The 23676-nt window shown below is 47.9% G+C and overlaps 1 protein-coding gene across 1 annotated transcript in view; it reads left to right on the top strand.

The window, feature by feature from the left end:
* Positions 1–23676, top strand: part of IGF2R (insulin like growth factor 2 receptor) — a 158733-nt gene that overhangs the window by 119109 nt on the left and 15948 nt on the right. Inside the window, 9 exon segments of the mRNA NM_001127613.1 lie at positions 3–109; positions 1427–1576; positions 3934–4095; positions 7337–7544; positions 8664–8810; positions 14024–14258; positions 16427–16563; positions 18989–19109; positions 23385–23531. Coding sequence (NP_001121085.1) covers positions 3–109; positions 1427–1576; positions 3934–4095; positions 7337–7544; positions 8664–8810; positions 14024–14258; positions 16427–16563; positions 18989–19109; positions 23385–23531 — 1414 coding nt within the window.

Here is a 23676-nt window from a genome sequence, read left to right as displayed (position 1 = left end):
CACGCCAGATTTCTATATCAATATTTGCCAACCTCTCAATCCTATCCCGGGCGTGAAATGCCCTCCTGGATCTGCCGTGTGCAAGGTTCCAGTTGACGGCGACCCCATTGTATGTATGACTCTTGGGGGCTTTCAGGAGGGGGTGACGATAGTGAAGGACCCCAAATAGATATCTCTCCATCCGTATGGGAAAACTCCACCGACGTGGAGTGTCTTTCGCTAGTTGATACCCTACCTTGTCTGGGCCTGAAGGAGCCGAGGGTGGCTTAAAAATGCCGATGTCGTGTTCGAAAGAGGTAGCTAATGCATATTTAGACTGATGTAGAAAATGTAAGTAGGTGCGAAGGTATACGAAGATGCGAAGTTCAGAGAAGCAGGAACACCACCGAGATTTCCGGCTTTGTTCGGGCACCCTGAAGGACGGACCATCTCAGCCCCTTTCTGCCGAGCCCGACTTTAAAAGGTGTCAAGTGTGTTGTCTGAATTGTCTTGGTCACCGGACCAGCCTTTGACAGAGCCAACCTGAGTTCAAGATAAACGATTAGAGGAAAGAGAGGCCGACAGGGCCACAGTGTTGAATTTCAGTAAGAGTTCCAACGAAAAATCTCTACATCCTAGAGCAATCAAGGTGGAGAAAAGGCAGTAAGAGGGAGATGGGTTTTAACACACAATCCCCCGCCTGGATTTGTGTCTGTCTTCATGTGTGTTTAACTCCTCGGTTCCTTTTCCTAAGATGCTGTTATCGACCTGTTCCCTATCTCTCCATTTCCTTTATTTCCAGTTTGGGGTTTTCTGAATTCCCAAACCAAAAAGTGTTGTTTTATAGAGAATTAGCCTTCCAGGCCGAGATCTCCATTTTTTAAGTTTCTTGGAGTCATAGGGAACAGAACAGAGGAAGAAATGGATGTATTTCTGAGAATCAGAACAGACCACAGTTCCCACTTTGGCATTGCTGAATAGCTTCATTGTGACACATCTCATCATGGCTCAAAGCGTAGCTTCATAGAGCACACTCAGCTAGTGGAATGTATCCGAACCACGACCTGTATGTTAATTAAAACTTAGAGGACCCCTGGAATGGTTGGAACTCACTGTATCTGGCTTTTGACCTCTCTTTAGACATACTGATTTATAGAAAAGTAGCCTTCCAGGCTTAGATCCCCATTTTTAAAATTTCTTGGAGTCATAGGGAACAGAATAGAGGAAGAAATGGCTGTGTTTCTGAGAATCAGAAGAGACCACAGTTCCCACTTTTGCATTGCTGAATAACTTCATTGTGACGAATCACATCATGGCTCTAAGCACAACTTCATCGAGCGCCCTCAGCTAATGGAGGGTATCCATACCACGGCCCATAAATTTATTGAGACTTAAAGGACCACTGGAACGGTTGAAACTCACTGTCTGGCTTTGGCCCTCTTTTTAGGATATCGGCCGCATTACTGGCCCACCAACCCTCAATGTGGCTGCTGATGAAATTTACATCACTTTTGACAGCAGTACCCCGTGCTCATCAAATAAAAATGTCAACTATTCTTCTCTTATAGTATTTCACTGTAAGAGAGGATTAGACGTGGTAAGTCGTTCTCGTGAACAAACCATTGAAACCCCGGGGATAAATGAAAGATGAATACCACCAAGTCATCTGGGAGTAAGACATCATGCTCAGTGCATTTTTGAAAAGTCAATAAAAATTGTGGTATGTAAGAGCTCACTATGTACAAGGCACTGTGTACTAAGTGCTGGGGTGGATACACGCAGTAAGTCAGTCGTATTTATTGAGCCCTTACTGTGTACAGATCACTGTACTAAGCGCTTGGTAGAGTACAATAGAGCAAAATAACAGACACATTCCCTGCCCACAAAGGGCTTTTAGACCAGAAGGGGAGCAGGCATTAATAGATATAAATACATTACAGGTACGTATGTAAGTGCTGTGAGGCTCAGGGAGGGATGAATAAAGGAGCAAGTCAGGGCGATGCACAAGGGAGTGGGAGAAGAGGAAAGGAAGGTTTAGTCAGGGAAGGCCTCTTGGAGGAGCTGTGCCTTCAATAAGGCTTTGAAGATGGGAGAGTAATTGTTAAATATGAGGAGGGAGGGCATTGCAGACCAGAGGCAGGACTTGGGCAAGTGATTGACAGTGAGATAGATGAGATCGATATACAGCGAGAAGGTGAACATTAGAGGAGCCAAGCGTGTGGGAGGAGCAAGGTGATTGAGTGCTTTGAAGCCAGTGGTGGGGAGTTTCTGTTTGATTTGGAGGTGAATGGGGAACCACTGGAGGTTTTTGAGGGGAAGGGAAACATTGGCCGAATGTTTTTGTAGAAAGGTGATCCAGGCAGCAGAGTGAAGTATAGACTGGAGTTGGGAGAGACAGGAGGCAAGGAGTTCAGCGAGGAGGCTGATTGAGGAGTAATTGAGGCGTAATAGCTCGAGTGATAACGTGCTATCTGACGTAATGCGATAGTTTGGATGGAGTGGAATGAACAGATTTTAGCGATGTAAACGTTGAGATGAGAGGATTTAGTGATTGAATGGTGGGTTGAGTCAGGGGAGTCAAGGAAAATGCCAGGATTATGGGCTTCTGAGACAGGAAGGCTGGTGGTGCCCTGTACACTGATGGGAAAGTCAGGAGGAGGACAAGGTATGGGTGAGAAGATAAGGCGTTTTGTATTAGACCTGTTAAGTTGGAGGTGATGGTGGGACATCCAAGTAGAGATGTTTTGAAAGCAGGAGGAGATGCAAGACTGCAGAGAGGGAGAGGGGTTTAGGCTGGAGAGGTAGATTTGGGTATCATCTCCATAGAGGTGAGAGTTGAAACCATGGGAATGAATGAATTCTCCAAGCGAGTGAGTGTAGATGGAGAAGAGAAGGGGACCCAGAACTGATGTTAGGAGCTGGGAAGCCGAGGAAGACCCTAGTGCCTAGTACAGTGCTCTGCATACAATAAGTGCTCGGTAAATATGATCGATTACATCAGCACTTAGTACAGCGCTTGGCACAGAGTTAGTTTTATCAAGTACCTCGATGACCATTATCACGGCATAGTCAAGATGTGCCGAGCTTATTATGGGAAGGGGACATATCTGCTAATCCTGTTGTAATGTACTCAACTGCGATGTTACAGTGCTCTGCACCTAGTGTGCAATTTATTAGTAATTAGTAATTTATTGCTATTGTTCTTGTCTGTCCGTCTCCCCCGATTAGACTGTAAGCCCGTCAAAGGGCAGGGACTGTCTCTATCTGTTGCCGATTTGTCCATTCCAAGCGCTTAGTCCAGTGCTCTGCACATAGTAAGCGCTCAATAAATACTATGGAATGAATGAATGAATGAAGGGGCAGGGACTGTCTCTATCTGTTACCGATTTGTCCATTCCAAGCGCTTAGTCCAGTGCTCTGCACATAGTAAGCGCTCAATAAATACTATGGAATGAATGAATGAAGGGGCAGGGACTGTCTCTGTTACCGATTTGTCCATTCCAAGCGCTTAGTACAGTGCTCTGCACATAGTAAGCGCTCAATAAATACTATTGAATGAATAGTAAGTGCTCAGTAAATACCATCGATTGATTTCTGTGAGGCATTTGTCCTCACAGCCTTGACATCAGAGTAGTAATGTCGTGCAACCCCCTGCCCCATTTCGAGCCCCGTTTGGGTGACTGACTGGATCCCCCAGCAGGGAACATGTCTACCAAGTCTGTAATCTTAGTACAGTGGTCTGCACACAGGAGGTTCTCAATAAATACCACTGATTGATTGAAAGCAGGTCGGGTGCTCTGCCAAGCAGTTAGCACAATGCTCTGCACATGCTGAGTGCTCCAGGAATAGCATCGACTGATAGAAAACGGGGGGTCGGGTTTGGGGTCACACAGAGTCGAACTAAAGGAACAGCCTCCCCTCACCAGTCACCAAGGGTCTCTTTCTCCAAAACAGGGGTCCCCCAAAATGTTAAGGACCACCGGCTGTGACTTCGTGTTCGAATGGAGCACCCCGTTCGTGTGCCCTGATGCAGTGAAAACCACAGGCTGCTCAGTGACGGATGAGCAGCTCCGCTACAGCTTCAATTTGTCCGGCCTCTCCGGAAAAGTAGCCCAGGTGATGAACCGGGGTCCACGCCTCGTCCTGGCCTGGAGCCCCGGGACTTTGGGAAGGGAGCATGGCGTAGTGGATTGAGCACAGGCCTGGGAGTCAGAAGGACCTGCTTTCTAATCCCAGCTCCGTCATGTGTGATGTTGTGACTCTGGGCTGGCATTTGAAGTAGTTTGAGGAAACCGAGGCACAGGGAAGTGAACTGACTTGCTCAAGGTCATTAAGTTGGCAGAGCTGGGATTACAACACAGGTCCTTCTGACTACCAGGCCTGGGCTGTCTCCAGTAGCCTACACTGCTTCTTTGCTATAGCCTTTGTGTTCCTTGTTTTGTTTTCGGTGTGTTGGGTTTGAGGGGTGTGTCTGGAAATAGTGTGGGTGCTGGGAGCCAGTTTGTGGATGGCTTTTACAAGACCTACAGGACATCCCTATCAGGCTCAGACAGAATGTTGATGAATAGCGCCCGTATTTAAAAAGGACGATGCTTTCCACTTAAGTTTCTCTCTGCCCTTTAAAGAAAAAAACCAATTTTTTCCCGTCAATTCCTGTCACTTTTCCTTGTGTGCCGAAAATAGAGCAGTTACATGGTGATTTGATATTCTCCCACCCTCAACCCCACAGCATTTATGTGCCTATCTTTAAATTATATATTCTCAATTATATTAATGTCAGTCTCCCAGCCTGTAAGTTCACTGTGGGCAGGGAACGCATCTAACAAATCTACCAACTCTGCTATACTGTACTCTCCCAAGTGTTTAGAAGAGTGCTCTGCACACAGTAAATGTTCAGTAAATACCACTGATTGCTACTACTGCCGCTTTTGCTTTTATGGCCACTATTGTTAATAATAATAATAATAATAATAATAACGGTGTTTGTTAAGAGCTTACTATGACCAGGCACTGTACTAAGCGCTGGGGTGGATACAAGCAAATCGGGTGGGACCCAGTCCCTGTCCCCCGTGGGGCTCACAGTCTCAATCCCCATTTGACAAATGAGGTAACTGAGGCACAGAGAAGTGAGGCAACTTGCCCGAGGTCACATAGCAGACATGTGGCAGAGCAGAGATTATAATCCATGGCCTTCTGACTCCCAGGCCCATACTCTGTCCACTGCACCATGCTGCTTAATGCTGTTACAACCAAGTCCTGTACTAGACACTTGAGCACAAAAAAAGGATAAATTAGAGACTGGATCCAGCCCTCAGAGGGCTCGTACTGTCAAAGTAGTGAGGATCAGGATGTGGAAGCAAGTATATGAGGAAAGTCTCAAGTGATAAAGACCGGACCACAATCAACAAAGAAGCAGCATGACCTACTTATTGGAAAGAGCGTAAGTCTGGGAGTCAGGAGACCTGAATTCTAATTCTAATTCTGTGACTTGTCTGTGTGACCTTGGGGAAGTCAATTGCTTTCTGTTTGGCTCAGTTTCCTCTTTTTTTCTTTGTAATTGTATTTGCTAAGCACTTAGTGCGTGCCGGGCACTGTACTCATTAAGTGCTGGGGTAGAGGCTGATCTGGGTGGACACAGTCTCTGTCCCCCATCCACTCTAAGCATTGCATCCCCATTTTGCAATAGAGGTAACTGAGGCACAGAGAAGTGAATGACCTGACCAAGGTCACACAGCAGAAAGATGGCAGAGCAGGCATTAGAACCCAGGTCCTTCTGACTCCCAGACTCGTGCTCTATCCACTACGCAACACTGCTTCTCGGAGGAATGTCCGTGGATGGGCTGTAGCCACCAACCTTTAGGTAAACAGCAAAGCATGCTAACTGATTGTGCCAGAGATATTTTTCAAGTCTAAATGGGAATTAAATACCTTTCCTACCTCCCCGTTAGCCTGTGAGCCCCATGCAGGTCAGGAACTCCCTGTTGCAATTGTATTCCCTCTACCCCACTGCTCAGCAAAGTGCTTGGCACACCGTAAAAGCTTAACAGACACCAGTGTTATTTTGATAAAAAAAGTACTGGCAATCATTATGGCATGAAAGGTGGGTTTTCAGAATCTTGACCATTCAGGAAGGCTTGTCTAGAGTCCAATAATAATAATAATAATAATTGTGGTATTCATTAAGCATTTACTTTGTACCAGCCACTGTACTAAGCTGTGGGGTGGATACAAGCAAATCGGGTTGGACACAGTTCCTGTCCCACGTGGAGCTCTCAGTCTCAATCCCCATTTTACAGATGAGGTAACTGAGGCAAGAGAAGTGAAGTGACTTGCCCAGGGCAGACAAGTGGTGAAGCCGGAAGTAGAACCCATGACCTGCTGACTCCCAGGCCCGTGTTCTCTCCATTATACCATGCTGCTTCCCTAAGCCACACCCTAGCCACAGTTTTCTCCACCATGTAAAATCTGAGATGCCATGGCTGCTTCAGGCGTCTTCTTGCCCGGCTCTGACCCTACCCGTCAGGGCCCCCCGGGTGGTATGTTGGGGGGTTTGGCTCCCCGCCACATCACGTAAAATGAAGCACAGTGAAATATCTGTCTCGTGGGGCTCGATGGACCAGTCAGCCAATAACATTTATCTTAATAAATTCACCGTGTCAAGCGCTATCCCAAACTCGGGGAACAGAACGTGGGTATGAATTGTACCAGGACTCTGGGCCTGTGCCAGCATTTCAGAACTGCCTCAAAGGAGTCCCTGTGTCAGAGAGGGGAGGACAGACCCAAAGAAAGTGTCTCTCTATCTTCCCCTCACTCCTCCTCCCCTGCCAAAAAATATTGGTAAATTGAGTAGGTCTGAAAGGTAGAAACAATACCAGCAATAGACTATAGGCCATTCATCATCAGAGTGGAGATGGGTAGTCTGCGTGAGGGAGCAAACCCAGGGTGAAAATGGATGTTCTCGGCACTCCTAAACAGGGACTACGTCATAGACTGAGGCTAGTTCCTGTAGTAACTCCGCGCTCTCAACCAATTCCTGGGGCCTCACTTAGGTCTCGTGTGGGATATGAGGTGAAACTGCACAAATGACCGAGAGAGAAGTCTGCCTGCGCTGTGCACCCTGAAACGTCCACTCTTGGTTTACCGGTGGACAGACAAGTAATATTGAATGGGAAAAGTAAAATGGCGGTTGACAGATGGTTCTGAAGACCGTCCTCAAACTGCAACATTGTATGTCCACCTAGGCTCCTCGAAGGCAGGGATCGTATTTACCCACTTCACTGTATCATCCTCTTCCAAGTGCCCAGTGGAGTGTTCCGCACACAGTAGACACTCAATAGACGCTATTGATTGATTGTAGGTAACTTCTGGATCCAATACGTACCACATTGGTGTGTGTGCGGCACCAGCCTACAGACCTCAAGGGACCTGCAGAGACGGAGCGGTGTGTCTGGTTTCAAATCACCGGGGATGGTCTTTCGGAAACCTGAACTCCATGTCGCTAGATTACAGCCGTCAGGATGAGACTGTCGTTTTAAGATATACCAACGGGGATCCGTGTTCTCCAGGTAAGGCCTTTGAGCCGCCCTTGGGAAATCTACAGTACACGTGATAGCTAGGAATCATGGGGAGAAATGAGAATAGGGTTGGGGTGTTTTTTGAGGATATAAAAAGCTGGTCAAAACTTGGAACCGATTGGGTAATCCCACCAGCAGCAAGACTTTGGACTAAGCCTGCCAAGGGTTTTATTTCACGGGCTGGGGAGTCAGAAGGTCAAAGGTTCTAATCCCGGCTCCACCGTCTGCTTTGTCATCTTGGGCAAGTCACTTCACTTCTCTGGGCCTCAGTTACTTCATCTGTAAAAGGGGGATTGAGACTGTGAGCCCCACGTGTCCCCCGATTTGCTTGTATCCACCCCAGCGCTTAGTATAGTGCCTGGCACATAGTGAGCGTTTAACAAATACCACGGTTATTATTATTAGAATTACCAACGTGAGCTCAGGTTCTAATTTGGCAAACGCTCGCCCCGTGGAGTATTCCAGGAATGACACCCCAGAGCACAAATAAGGAGTTGAACCCCCAAAATGAAAAATGTTGTCTGTGCCACTTTGGCTTGCAGCCTAACTTCATACCGTGTGGCTGGGAGGTTTTGCGGGATCATTTTCCGTTGCCATCTGCCTCTGCCAGTTCTGATTATTGTCATTTGACCCCTGAGAGTCGCTTTTGGGGTGGGGAGCGATGATGAGAGAAAACCTGTCACCTGGCCAAGGTCATGCTACCGTCTCATATTTAAGCACCGTACTCAAATATTGAACTTTATCATTTTAAAGTACTTTAGCTTTTGTATGAAAGCTCTCTGTGGGCAGGGATTGTGACTTTCTGTTGTTAGGTTGTACTCTCGTAAAATGCTTAGTACAGTGCTTTGCTCAATAAATCCAGTAGAGTTTTTAATTTTTTTCTAGTGGCCGAGGCGAGAGGTATCTGAGTAACTGCCCGTATATTCTTCAGCCTTCGGTCTTTGTGCATCAATTTGTTTATGTGACTGGATTATCGTGTCTCTTAATTTTGTGATATTGTACTCTCCTAAGCGCCAAGAGCAGTGTTCTGCACTTATTATGCGCTCAGTAAATACAACTGATTCTTTGACCGTATCGTTGGCAACATTTCATGATGGTTCTTGCTTCCAGAAACTGAAGATGGCGACGCTTGTGTCTTCCCTTTCACGTACAATGGAAAGAGCTATGAGGAATGTACTACGGAAGGAAAAGCTAAGGCGTGGTGTGCCACTACTCCTAACTACGATAGAGATCATAAATGGGGATTTTGCCGTTCCTGTAAGTAGCAGTAGACGTAATGTTTATTGAGTACCTGCTTGGTCTGCTCCACCATGCTAAAAAGCTTGGGAAATAGAGATAAATAAAGTGACCCTTTCCCTGTCCGCAAGAAGCAGCCTGGTCAAGAGGATAGAGCACTGGCTTGGGAGGCAGACGGACCTGGGCTCTAATCCCGGCACCGCCACTCGTCTGCTGTGTAATGTGGGCAAGGCACTTCACTTCTCTGGGCCTCTGTTCCCTCATCTGTAAAATAGGGATTAAGACTTTGAGGGTTGTTTACACTCTAGCAGGAGAGCACTGTTAGACATGAAACACAATAAAAAAGCCCTTGGTTTCCAAGGCAGCAAGAAATGCTCTTTATGTAGTTTCTAGCAGGTGATGTAAGTAACCGTCCCTAAATGAAAGTTCCTTTTAAGATTTGTAATATGTGGGTGAGAAAGGACTGTCATCCTCACACATTAGACTCCATAGGATATTGAATTGCTTCCACAAATATAGCGTATTTTGATGGACTTGTTTCCTGGCTAATCTTTGCTACTGCATTGGCCGGAACAAATTGAATGAATTGTAGTTGACTTCATCAATCGTGTTCATTATGTGCTTAGTGTGTGTAGACCACTGTAGTAAACACTTGGGAAAGTACAGTATAACGGAGTTGGTAGACATGGTCTGTGGCCACAATGAACTTATGGTCTAGAGAGAGAAAATTGTAGTCTAAAACGGTGCCTCATCCTATGTCCAAAATACTATATTGCTGTAAAGCTTTCCTTTCTTTTGCTCAACATGCCGTTGTATTTTGTATTGAATTACAGATACTATTTCAATCAGTGCTTACTATTTATTGCATACTTACTACTCTAAACAGATCAGCATGTTTTGCATGTGGGAGAGTAAAATAAAACTGGGAGACGTGATCCGGACACCCAGGTTGCTTGCGATGATGATGAGAGAAAGACTCTAAAATTGTTTATAGGAGGACGTCAGGGAGTTTGAGGATATGTACATAAGTACAGTGGGGCATGGTGGGTGCCAGAGTGATGGATCTTTCAATCAGTGGTATTCATTGAATGCTTACGATGTGCAGAGCACTGTACGGAACACTTGGGAGTGTACAATGTGACAGTTGATAGATGTGATCCCTGCCCACAAGGAGTTTCAGATCTAGAGGGACAGTATAAAGTGGGTTGATAAAATATTGGGACATGAGAAGTGAAATGAGGAAGTCTTCTTGAAGGAGGCGAGATTTCAACAGGACTTTGAAGATGGGGGAGAGCAGTGGTCTGATGGGTGTGTATCAGCCACAGCCTGCTCTGCCCACTCTGATCCTTGGAGACTTCAACATCCATACGGATGTACCCGACGACTCCTCTGCCGCCCGCCTGCTATCCCTCCTCGACTCTGCCGACCTCCTCCTCCACCATACCGCGCCCACTCACCGACTCGGTCACACCCTCGATCTCGTCATCTCCTACCGCTGCACTATCTCCTCCCTCACCGACTCTGAAATCCCTCTCTCTGACCATAACCTTCTCACCTGCCTCATCTCTCACACTCCCTCCCCCTGCAAATCTTCGCTACTGCCCCACAGAGACCTCCGCTCTCTCGATCCCATCCGTCTTTCCAATAGCATCTCTCCTCACCTTGCCGCCCTGTCTTCTCTTCCCACTCTCGGCGATCGGGTCTCCGCTCTCAACTCCACCCTCTCTACTCATCTTGACTCTCTCGCCCCCCTTTCCCTCCGCCGCTCTCGCTCCACTAACCCACAGCCCTGGATCACCTCCTCCGTCCGCCTCCTACGCTCCTATGCTCGAGCTGCCGAGCGCTGCTGGCGAAAGTCCAAGCACCAAGCCGACCTCACACACTTCAAATTTATCCTTTCCTGCCTTAACTCTGCCCTCTCCTCCGCCAGGCAAAGCTTCTTCTCCTCCCTCATCGACACCCATGCCCGTCACCCCCGCCGATTGTTCCGGACCTTTAACTCTCTCCTTAGGCCCCCTGTTCCTCCCCCTCCCCCATCTCTCACCCCCAATGATCTGGCCACCTATTTCCTCACGAAAATCAACGCGATCAGGTCTGAGCTCCCCAAAGTCACCCCTCCGCCTCTCCCCTCCCCCCCACCGACCCCCTCCCCTACTTTCCCATCCTTCCCTGCAGTATCCTCAGAGGAGATCTCCTCCCTCCTCGCAAGTGCCACCCCCTCCACCTGCGCCTCGGACCCCATTCCCTCTCACCTTCTTAAAACCATCGCCCCTGCCCTCCTCCCTTCCTTAACTTCTATTTTTAACCACTCAATCTCCAAGGGCTCCTTCCCCTCTGCCTTCAAACATGCCCACGTCTCCCCCATCCTAAAAAAACCCGCTCTCGACCCCACTTCCCCCTCCAGTTATCGTCCTATCTCCCTACTACCCTTCCTTTCCAAAATCCTAGAACGAGTCGTCTACAATCGATGCCTAGAATTCCTTAACTCCCATTCTCTCCTAGACCCCCTCCAGTCTGGCTTCCGTCCCCTCCACTGTACCGAGACTGCTCTCTCTAAGGTCACCCGTGACCTCCTTCTTGCCAAATCCAATGGCTCCTACTCCATTCTGATCCTCCTTGACCTCTCTGCTGCCTTTGACACTGTCGACCATCCCCTCCTCCTCCATACCTTATCTCACCTTGGCTTCACGGACTCTGTCCTCTCCCGGTTCTCCTCTTACCTCTCTGGCCGATCATTCTCGGTCTCCTTCGCTGGAGCCTCCTCCCCCTCCCATCCTTTAACCGTTGGAGTTCCTCAAGGGTCAGTTCTCGGCCCTCTTCTGTTCTCCATTTACACTCACTCCCTCGGTGAACTCATCCGCTCTCACGGCTTCGACTACCATCTCTACGCAGATGACACGCAGATCTACATCTCCGCCCATGTCCTCTCCCCCTCCCTTCGGGCTCGCATCTCCTCCCGCCTCCGGGACGTCTCCACCCGGATGTCGGCCCGCCACCTAAAACTCAACATGAGCAAGACTGAGCTCCTCATCTTCCCTCCCAAACCCGGTCCTCTCCCAGACTTCTCTATCACCGTGGATGGCACGACCATCCTTCCCGTCTCTCGGGCCCGCGATCTCGGTGTCATCCTTGACTCGTCCCTCTCGTTCACCCCACACATCCTATCCGTTACCAAGACCTGCCGGTTTCACCTCTACAATATCGCCAAGATCCGCCCTTTCCTCTCCACCGAAACGGCTACCTTACTATTACGGGCTCTCGTTATATCCCGGCTAGACTACTGTGTCAGCCTTCTCTCTGACCTCCCTTCCTCCTCTCTCGCCCCGCTCCAGTCTATTCTTCACTCCGCTGCCCGGCTCATCTTCCTGCAGAGACGATCTGGGCATGTCACTCCCCTTCTTAAACAACTCCAGTGGTTGCCTATCGACCTCCGCTCCAAACAAAAACTCCTCACTCTAGGCTTCGAGGCTCTCCATCACCTTGCCCCTTCCTACCTCTCCTCCCTTCTCTCTTTCTACCGCCCACCCCGCACGCTCCGCTCCTCCGCCGCCCACCTCCTCGCCGTCCCTCGGTCTCGCCTATCCCGCCGTCGACCCCCGGGTCACGTCCTCCCGCGGTCCTGGAACGCCCTCCCTCCTCACCTCCGCCAAACTGATTCTCTTTCCCTCTTCAAAACCCTACTTAAAAATCACCTCCTCCGAGAGGGCTTCCCAGACTGAGCTCCTCTTCCCCCTCTACTCCCTCTGCCATCCCCCCTTTACCTCTCCGCAGCTAAAGCCTCATTTTCCCCTTTTCCCTCTGCCCCTCCACCTCTCCCTTCCCATCCCCACAGCACTGTACTCGTCCGCTCAACTGTATATATTTTCGTTACCCTATTTATTTTGTTAATGAATTATACATCGCCTTGATTCTATTTAGTTGCCATTGTTTTTCCGAGATGTTCTTCCCCTTGACGCTGTTTAGTGCCATCGTTCTTGTCTGTCCGTCTCCCCCGATTAGACTGTAAGCCCGTCAAACGGCAAGGACTGTCTCTATCTGTTGCCGACTTGTTCATCCCAAGCGCTTAGTACAGTGCTCTGCACATAGTAAGCGCTCAATAAATACTATTGAATGAATGAATATTAAGCGCTTAGCAAATACCATAACGATTATGATTTTGAGAGTTCCAGTCAGGAGGGAGGACGTGATCTAGAGGTTGACAGCGGGAGAGCCAGGGCCCAGTGAGTAGATTTGAGAGGAATGAAGAGTGTTAGCTGGGGTGTAGTGGAAGAGGAGAGTGGAGAAGTAGGAAAGAGATGGCAAACTGAGTGTATCTGAAAGCCAGTGTTGAAGAGTTTCTGCTTGATGTGGAGAAGAGTGGGACCGCAGAGTCGAATATGGACTGGCAAGGGGAGAGACGGGAGGCGGGGAGATGAGCGCAAAAGCAGTGCAGTAGCCAAGCAGAGCTATGCAAGGGCCCCAACGAGAAGGCAGGCCATTTGGCTGGAGAAAAAGGGATGGATTCTGAAAGTGATCAGAACCCATAACCTTCTGATTCCCAGGCCCGTGCTCCATCTACTACGCCACGCTGCTACTCCTGCCAGGATTATGACCTTGAGAAGGCAGGAAGGATGGTGATGATGTTAACCGTGATGGGAAAGTGAGGTAGAGGAGAGGATCTTGGTGGGATGATGACGAGCTCAATTTGGGATTTATTGGGCTTGGGGTGCCGCTGGGAAATCCATATAAGAGAGATCCTGGAGGCAGGAGGAAATGCAAGATTAATGATAAGAATAATAATGTTGGTATTTGTTAAGCACTTACTATTTGCAGAGCGCTGTTCTAAGCGCTGGGGTAGTCACAGGGGAAGCAGATTGTCCCACGTGGGGCTCACAGTCTTAATCGCCATTTTACAGATGAGGTAACTGAGGCACAGAGAAGTGAAGTGACTTGCCCACAGTCACACAGCTGACAAGTGGCAGAGTTGGGATTCGAACTCATGACCTCTGACTCCAAAGCCCGGGCTCTTTCCACTGAGTCAGTCAACCAGTGGTATTCATTGAGCGCTTACCGTGTGCAATGCACTGTACGGAGCGTCTGGGGGAGCTCAGTTCACCAGAATTGTTTGATATTCTCCTTGCCCAGAACCCGCTTACAGTCTAGAGGGAAGGGGAAAGTTCAGGGCTAGTTGAGTATATTTGCAGAATAGATAAAAACTGGAAAGGTAACTCTTTCTATTAATGTTCTTCCAACAGCAACTAGCTCTCGGGCAGCGGCCATTTTATTCAGATGCGACGAAAGCGCCGGCATCGGGAGCCCCCAAATCTTCAGCGAGACCCCTGGCTGCGCGGTGACGTTTGAGTGGAAGACCCAAGTTGTCTGCCTGCCGAAGAAGATGAAATGCAAATTCGTTGAAAAGCACAAGACGTACGACCTAAGGATCCTGTCTTCCCTTACGGGGTCTTGGCTCTTTGCCCAGGATGGCACCACGTAAGTTTTTCCTCGATTCATCCAAGAGTGTAGGACACCGGTTGCTTTAGAAGTGTAGGGTTTTTTCGGGGGGGATTGCTCTGAAATCCAGCAGGTGGGAGTTGACAGTATCGTCTCTGTGTTTGTGATGTCAGCCGAAGCTGCTCGGGGAAGCTTCCGAGTTGCTCTGTGCAGCTCTTGAAGTAGTTCCAGGTTATTCATAATAATGATGGTATTTTTTTTAAGTGCTTACTACGTGCCAAGCACGGTACTAAACCCTGGGGTAGACACAAGCAAATGGGGTTTGGACACAGTTCCTGTCCTCTCAGTCTCAATCCTTATTTTACAGATGAGGTAACTGAGGCACAGAGAAGTGAAGTGACTTGCCCAGGGTCTCACAGCAGACGAGTGCTGAGACGGGGATAAGATCCCGTGACCTTCTGACTCCCAGGCTTGTGCTCTACCTTCTGCACCGTGCGGCTTCTCAGTAAAGGGCCTTCTCTGTCTCTCACACACTGTTAGCTGAAGAGATGTCTTCATTACGCTGAGAAGCAGCGTGGCTCAGTGGAAAGAGCACGGGCTTTGGAGTCAGGGCTCATGAGTTCGAATCCCTGCTCTGCCACTTGTCGGCTGTGTGACTGTGGGCAAGTCACTTAACTTCTCCGTGCCTCAGTTCCCTCATCTGTAAAATGGGGATTAAGACTGTGAGCCCCACGTGGGACAACCTGATTCCCCTATGTCTACCCCAGCGCTTAGAACAGTGCTCGGCACATAGTAAGCGCTTAACAAATACCAACATTATTATTACCTGACAGGAAGTGCTGTTGCTGCCTCCGCTGCCTCTCCCTTCTCGCACCCCCAGTTTTGGGAAAGTTGGGTTAGTAAATTTTGGCAGGAGAAGCAGCATGACCTAGGGGAAGGAGCCTGGGGAAATCAGAGGCCCTGAGTTGTAATCCTCCATCCCTCCACTTGCCTCCCATTAGACCTTGGGCAAGTCATTTAACGTCTCTGTGTCTCGGTTTTCTCGTTAGTAGAATGGGGAGTCAGTGCTTCTTTTCCCACGTGCTTAGTCGGTGGGCCCCTTGTGGGACACAGGTTTTGTTTGTCTGACCTGATAAACTTATATCTACCCAGGGCTTAGTCCCATGCTTGGCACAGACTAAGCCCTGAAGAATACTTTTAACATTAGTATCATTAATATATTTATTATGTCAAAACTCTCTGGGGAGCCTTGTGACCAAAGCTGATGGTTGACAACTTTTGGCTCATCTGACTGGTAAATGTGGCTGAGACTTGCTACATTTCCAGACTGGGCAGGGGAGGCTATCCGAGTGTTTGGCGGGATCCAATCCTTGGCGGAGAAGTAAATGACTCAGGTTAATTGGTACTTTACTGCCCCAGGTCGCTGGTTCTAGCTATGTTAATCATATTACACCTTGCCCGGGTCCCTTCCCCTTGAACCCGTGCAGACCACCCCGCTGTTAATCACTGTTGTCCTGTACAAGGTGGCACCTCAGTGTTGTGAAAATAGCATAGTAATCATTGTAGTATTTGTTGAGCACTTACTGTGTGTCAAGCAGTAATAAGCACTGGTGTAGATACAGGATATTTAGGTCCCCCATGGGCTCACAGTCTAAATAGGAAGGAGAGCAGATATTGAATCCTTATTTTGCAGATGAGGGAACTGAGACACAGCGAAGTGAAGGGACTTGGCTAAGATCTCACAGGATAGAGTTGGCGGACCTGGGATTAGAACCCATGACCCTGTGACTCCCAGGCCCGGGCTTTTTCCACTACCCCGCATCACTTCTCAGCGTCCCTGCAAATGGCGAGAAGTTCCTTCCCTTAAACTATTTGTAGGCAGGGATCATGTCTTAGATTTCTGTTGTATTCTACTCCACAAGCGCTTTCAATAAATACCCTACCTCCATCTACCTGAAGGATCTAGCTGAATTGCCCATTGATTAAGAACACAGACATCATCACCTTTTCATATCAGTTAAGAAGCTAATTGCCATTCCAAGAAAAATCAAACCCTTAATCAATACAGAAGACAATTGAAATTTTAAGAGCTCTTTATTTTTGCAAGGGCTGAAACATCTTCGCCAACCTCTTGATGTTTTGAGTTTTTGGATAGCTGACTTGGCCAGTATTTTTAATTCTCTTGTCTTTTCTTGTGTTTCTTGTAGGTATTATGTTAATCTGTGTCAGAGCATATACAAAGGACCGGATGGTTGTCCCGAAAGGGCCAGCATTTGCAAAAAGAGTTTAAGCGGTCCTGCCGAAGCCTTAGGACTCGTGCACACGCAGAAGCTGCATGTGACAGGTAAGGTTTCTGAATCCAGGGTGGTTAATTGAGTTATGTGGCCAGTTCCTTCTAGGAACCTGGAAGATGAAGTTGTCGCATAAACTCTGGTCATACTGTGTGGCCCACTGGATAGAGCACAGGTCTGGGAGTCAGAAGGACCTGGATTCTGATCCTTCCTCCCTCACTGGTCTGCTGTGTGATCTTGGGGAAGTCTTTGGAGCCTCATCTGTAAAGTGGGGATGAAGACTGTGAGCCCCAAGTGGGACATGGACGGGGTCCAACCCGATTAGCTTGCATCTACTCCAGCGCTTAGCATGGTCCCTGGCACATAGGTGCTTAAAAAACACCACTTATAAAAATATGCCAGGTAAGGGGCATGTCACTCAGACTTTGGGCCCACCTGAGTCTCCAGGAGAAGCACCCATTGGCCATACAGTTGGAAGCTTTGGGTGCTGTGAGGATGTTAAGCTGCTGCAATTGAACGTGGAAGTTCCCCCAGACAGAGTGAAAGTCACCAATGCTCTTGGCTTGAGAACTTAAGCATATTTAAGACTCAACAGAAAAGGGCACAGGAAGGCTTGATTGCTGTAAGACCTTGCTTTAGGAACTAAAATAAGCTTCGCCGCTCCATTTTAATGGTAGAGAAAAGTCCTTGTGGATGGTTGATTCATTCTGCAGGTGGTTGATTAATGGAGAGGCACAATTATCATATTCATTGAGGGCGTGATGTGTGCAGAACACTGTACTTAGTGCTTGGAAGAGTCCAGTAAAAGAGTTGACAGACACATTCCCAGCTCACATCAGTCCCTACACCTTCAAAGCATTAGTAAGGTCACATCTCTTCCAAGAGGCCTTTCCCGATCTCTTCAGTCAGTGAGTGTCCATCAGACAGTTGGCTTAATCCCGTCCTCATCAGGAGAGTGTCACGCAGGTCCTGAAACCCAGGAATCATGGGTGAAATTGCACGGGAGTCAGTTACTAGTATTTATAGAGCACTTCCTGTGTGTTGGGGTAGTGCAATATAACAATATAACAGACAAATTCCCTGCCCACAAGGAGCTTACAGTATAGAGACACTAGTTATTTAGTTATTTGGAAAATTCATGAGCTTCAGCTGGCTCAGATGAGTTGGGTTGAGTGAAAGACATATACTTCTCATTTTGTTCTAAAGATATTCCTAATTCTTTTGGAAAATTCTCATTTGTCAATCAGTGGCATTTATTTTCACGTTTTAATCGTGCTCTGCGTCAGGTTCTCATGGAAGTAGGTACAAGTTGATCAGATTGGACACAGTCTCTGACCCAGATGGGGCTCACAGTCTAAGTAGGGGGGAGAACAGGTTTTGATTCTCGATTTTACAGCTGAGAAAATCGAGGCACAAAGAAGCGAAGTGACTTGCTCAGGGTCACACAGCAGGCAAGTGGAAGAGCTGGGATTAGAACCCAGGTCCTCTGACTCACAGATCCATGCTCTCTACACTAGTCCCCATTGCTTTCCTATTATTCATTTTCTATTATTATTTATCGAGTTGGGAACACTACTGTAAGCATTTGGAAGAGGTCAGTATAAGCATATTAGTAGACACAGTCCCTACCTGCAAAGAATTACAGTCCTAGCAAGGTAGACGGACATTAAAATGAAATACAGGCAGGGAAAACAAGTGAGTAAAAAGATATGTACTTAAGCTCCGTGAGGGTGGGGAGTGGGGAATAGCATGTGGAGTTACACTTCTTTGAATCAGTGGTACTTAGTAAGCACTGACAGTGTACTAAACACTTGGGCAGGTACAGTATAGCAGAGCTGGTAGACGTGTTCCGTGCCCATAAGGAGCTTAAAACCTAATTTCCCCCCAAAAAAACGCAGAACTGCCATTCAGCATCCCTTTCTACAATAGACATGAGCTCTATGATCCTTCAGAATAGGAAACACAAAGTAGCAGTTAATAATAATAATAATAATAATGTTGGTATTTGTTAAGCGCTTACTATGTGCCGATCACCGTTCTAAGCACTGGGGTAGATACAGGGTAATCAGGTTGTCCCACGTGAGGCTCACAGTCTTCATCCCCATTTTACAGATGAGGTAATCGAGGCACAGAGAAGTGAAGTGACTTGCCCACAGTCACACAGCTGACAAGTGGCAGAGCTGGGATTTGAACCCATGACCTCAGACTCCAAAGCCCGGGCTCTTTCCACTGAGCCACGCTGCTTCTCTGCTTCTCTTGGTTACCATACGAAGCTCAAGAACGCTGCGCTTCCAAGTCAGATTCTAAATGAGAGACTAGGAAGGCTCTTAATCTTCATTCAGTCATATTTGTTGAGCGCTTCCTGCGTGCAGAGCACTGTACTAAGCGCTCGGCACTGTACTAATCGTCCATAGACTCAAAAGGTGTCTCCAAGTTGGGCTCAGGAGAGTACTAAGCGGTTGCATGGTTTCATTTCAGGCGACAGAGTTCTCGTAACTTATTCCAGCGGCCACACGTGTCCAGCCAGTGGCATGTCAACGGCCACCACCGTCATTGAGCTGAAATGTGCAAAAACAGTTGGCAAACCCACATTTCTCAGGTAAGAAATCACCTTGTCCTGGACGCTCCCTCCCCCCTTCCATTTTTTTTAATGATATTTAGGCGCTTACTACGTTCCAGCCACTGTTCTAAGCCCTGGGATTGGTGGTATTGGTGGTATTTGATATTGGTGGTATTGATATTGGTGGTATTTAAGCACTTCCTACGTGCCAGGCATTGCTCTAAATGCTGGGGTAATAACAATTGGAGTCTTGGTTAGGCGTTTACTATGTGCCGGGTACTGTAGTAAGCGCTGGGGTGGATACAAACTGATCGAGTTGGACCAAGTCCATGTTTCATAGGCTCACAGTCTTGATCCCCATTTTACGGATGAGGACACTGAGGCATGGAGAAGTGAAGTGACTTGCCCAGCCGACAAGGTGCAGAGCTGGGATTAGAATTCAGGTCCTTCTGACTGGCAGGCCCATACTCCATCCACTAGACCAAAACCGCTTCCCTTTATAACAATAAGAATTATTTGTTCAGCCCTTCCCCGTCCCTCCCTGCGATCCATGAGATGGAGGGAGAACAGATATTCCGTCCCCATTTAGTACCTCATGGAGAAGGTAAGTGACTTACCCAAGGTCCCATGGCGGGCAAGCAGCGGAGTCAGGATTAGAACCCAGTTCTCCTGACTCCCGGGGGGCCCAGGCTCTCTCCACTAGGCTGTGCTTCCCAGAGCAGCGTGGTGGCGATACCTATTGAAAGAGTCTCTTGGGCAAGCCCCTAGACTCATTCCGTCGTCTTTACTGAGCGCTTACTCTGTGCAGAGCACTGTACTAAGCGCTTGGGAGAATACAAAATAGCAATAAGCAGACACATTGCCTGCCCACGAGCTTACAGTCGAGACTCCTGTCCTGGACGCCTTGGAATTAGCCCAGGTTCTTTAGGTGTGGATTCTGGGAATTGTTCACCTCTGGCCAGAGCAACCTGTTGGATTGTGCTCTCCCAAGAACTTAGTACAGAGGCAGCATGGTGTGGTGGATAAAGCGCATGGGCCTGGGAGTCAGAAGGTCATGAGTTCTAATCCTGGCTCTGCCACTTGTCTGCTGTGTGACCTTGTCCGAGTCACTTCACTTCTCTGGTCCTCAGTTCCCTCATCTGTAAAATGGGGATTGAGACTGCGAGCTCACGTGGGACAGGGACGGTGTCCAACCCGATTTGCTTGGATACACCCCGGTGCTTAATGCAGTGCCCGGCACATTGCGAGAGCTTAACAAATGCTATGATTATTATTAATCATTAGTATAGCGCTCTGCACATAGTAAGCCCTTAATAAATACCACTGATTGATTTTTGGCCCCTGCAGAGTGCTAAACGACTGTAGAAGGGAGAAGTTGAAACAGACATCTCCAAGAGAGTTGGTCTGGGCGTGCATAGCGACTTCTCCGCTTGAGTGGGGCATTTCTAAAAGCAAACTAGTTGTTCGTTTCTAACGTAGCCCGTAAATGGTTCCCCGATCAACATTTGATACCCAGGTAGGGAGACCGTGCAACCACGTCAGCTGGTGTGTGTGTCTTCCCTACTGGTTACCACTTGGCCTGCAGAGGGTGGATTTTGTCAGCCAGTTTCGCATCCTGGGCCTGCATCGGTTCCTTCAAAGGAATCAGAGATGAGGCTAGAAAATTGAAAATTATGTAACCTAGAATAACTGAAACATTGGGGAAGGGGAGATTTGGGAAAGGGCAGATGGGTAAACTGCAGTTAGTTAAAATGTGTGGGAGACCTGTGAGAAAAAAAGTCAAGTTATTTCTGTCTTTCTATTTTGATCGGTTTTGGAATCTAACCAGAACAAAAATTACATCCCATTTGTATATATTTTTTATATTACATGTGCTCATTTGTCTATATTTTTATTACGTATTTATTTTGCTAATGAGGTGTACATCCCCTTGATTCTATTCATCATGATGATGTTGTCTTGTTTTTATCCGTCTCCCCCGATTAGACTGTAAGCCCGTCGTTGGGCAGGGATTGGCTCTATCTGTTGCTGAATTGTACATTCCAAGCGCTTAGTACAGTGCTCTGCACATGGAAAGCGCTCAGTAAATACTATTGAATGAATAAATACCTAATTAAAATTCATTTAGATAAGCAGGGTGGCCTAGTGATTAGAGCTTTGGCCTGGGCATCAGTAGGACCTGACTTCTAATCCCAGCTCCTCTGCTTTTCTGCTTGGGGATGTTGGGCAAGCCACTGAACTTCTCTGGAGCCCAGTTCCCTCACCTGTAAAATGGGGATTAAGACATTGAGCCCCATGTGGGACAAGTACTGCGTCCAACCTGTTTAGCTTCTATCTACCCGGTGCTTAGTACAGTGAGCACTAGATTAGTCCCCCGATTAGACTGTAAGCCCGTCAAACGGCAGGGACTGTCTCTATCTGTGGCCGACTTGTTCATCCCAAGCGCTTAGTACAGTGCTCTGCACATAGTAAGCGCTCAGTAAATACTATTGAATGAATGAATGAATGAATACAGTGCCTGGCACATACTAAGTGCTCAGTAAGCATTTAACAAATACCATAAAAAGATGGCTCTCTCTTCTTATAGTAATAATAATCTGCTGCCAGTCCCAGCGTCCTAAAACCAAAATCTGAGATTCTGCACCAAAGTACACTGCCAGAGGAATAAGAGAATCACCCAGCTGCCAATTTTGGTGTTTGGGTGATCCCGGATCCCTCTGTCACCCTCCAGGGCTACACAGCCGCTGGGTACTTCCTCAGGGCTGCCCAAGAGGTTATTGGTTTGGGGAAACCCACTCCAGGCCACTTGGTGATAGTATTTGTTAAGCGTTTACTGTGTGCCAGGCATTGTACTAGGGCCGATACAAGCAAATCGGGTTGGGCACAGTCCCCCGTCCCACATGGGGATCACCGTCTTAATCCCCATTTGACATATGAGGTGACCAAGGCACTGAGAAGTGAAGTGACTTGCCCAAGGTCACACAGCTGACAATTGAAGGAGCTGGGATTAGAGAAGCAGCGTGGCTCAGTGGAAAGAGCCCGGGCTTGGGAGCCAGAGGTCATGGGTTCGAATCCCAGCTCTGTCACTTGTCAGCTGTGTGACCGTGGGCAAGTCACTTCACTTCTCTGTGCCTCAGTTACCTCATCTGTAAAATGGGGATTAAGACTGTGAGCCCCACGTGGGACAACCTGATTCCCTTGTGTCTACCCCAGCGCTTAGAACAGTGCTTGGCACATAGTAAGCGCTTAACAAATACCAACATTATTATTATTATTATTATTATTATTATTATTATCCCAAGTCCTTCTGACTCCCAGGCCCATGCTTTCTTTTCTTCCCTTTCCCTTTCCCTTTCCCTTTCCCTTTCCCTTTCCCTTTCCCTTTCCCTTTCCCTTTCCCTTTCCCTTTCCCTTTCCCTTTCCCTTTCCCTTTCCCTTTCCCTTTCCCTTTCCCTTTCCCTTTCCCTTTCCCTTTCCCTTTCCCTTTCCCTTTCCCTTTTCTTCTCCCCTCCCCTTTCCCTTTTCTTCACCCCTCCCCTTTCCCTTTTCTTCTCCCCTCCCCTCTCCTCTCCTCTCATCTCCCCAGGCTTTCTTTTTCCCAGTTGTTAATTTTTCTTTCCTTGCCTTTTCTTTTTTTCCTCTTTTTTCCCCTCTTCTCTCCTCTCCTTCTTTTCCCCAGTTGTTCTTTCCTTTTCTTTCCTTTTCTTTTTTCTTTTCTCTCCTCTCTTTGCTTCCCCTCCCCTCCCCTCCCCTCCCCTCCCCTCCCCTCCCCTCCCCTCCCCTCCCCTCCCCTCCCCTCCCCTCCCCTCCCCTCCCCTCTTCTTTTCACCCAGCCGTACTTATCTTTTTTTCCCCCCCTTGAATTTAAGTGACTACTAAGTGTCAAGTACTGTCTTAAACCCTGGGGTAGATAGAAGTTAATCAGGTTGGACCCAATCCCTATCCCTCCTGGGGTCTTACTCTTAAGGAGGAGGGAGAGTAAGCATCGAATCCCCATTTTACAGATGAGGCAACTGAGGCATAGAGAAGTGAAGTGACTTGCCCATGGTCACATAGCAGGCAAGTGATGGAGCCGGAATTAGAACCTAGATACGTCTGACTCCCAAGCCTGTGCTCTTTCCACTAGACCAGGCTGCTTCTCAGAGCGTGGCTCAAAGCATTCAAGAAGTGTGATGTGATAATGGTAGCAGTGACTCCCTTGCTTCTACACTAGCCTTTCCACTAATTAGAGAATATAACCACGTACGGCCGCCTCTATACCAAAAATGGAGTGACCGGTCTGTGTGCTGTAATTCTTGGGTTTGTCATTGGCAGGTTTGACGCCTCCAACTGTACCTATCACATCATGTGGGAAACAAGGGCAGCCTGTGCCGTGAAGCCACAGGAGGTCGAAATGGTGAACGGGACTATCCGAAATCCTACAAATGGCAAACATTTCAGCCTGGGAGATGTTTATTTCAAGTAAGTGAAATATTTTCCCTGAGAACATCGAAAAGTGTTTAAAATTCAACCGATCATTCAGACGGAGCGTGAAACACTGCAAGATAAATCAAGTGGTTTGTTTTAGTTACTGTAGCCCCGGTGTTCGTAGTTTTGCTTTCTTTAG

Source organism: Ornithorhynchus anatinus, chromosome 2, assembly GCF_004115215.2.
Source record: "Ornithorhynchus anatinus isolate Pmale09 chromosome 2, mOrnAna1.pri.v4, whole genome shotgun sequence".
NCBI classification, from domain to species: Eukaryota; Metazoa; Chordata; class Mammalia; order Monotremata; family Ornithorhynchidae; genus Ornithorhynchus; species Ornithorhynchus anatinus.
Note: the sequence above shows the minus strand (reverse complement) of the source record. Positions and strands in the feature narration are given on the sequence as shown.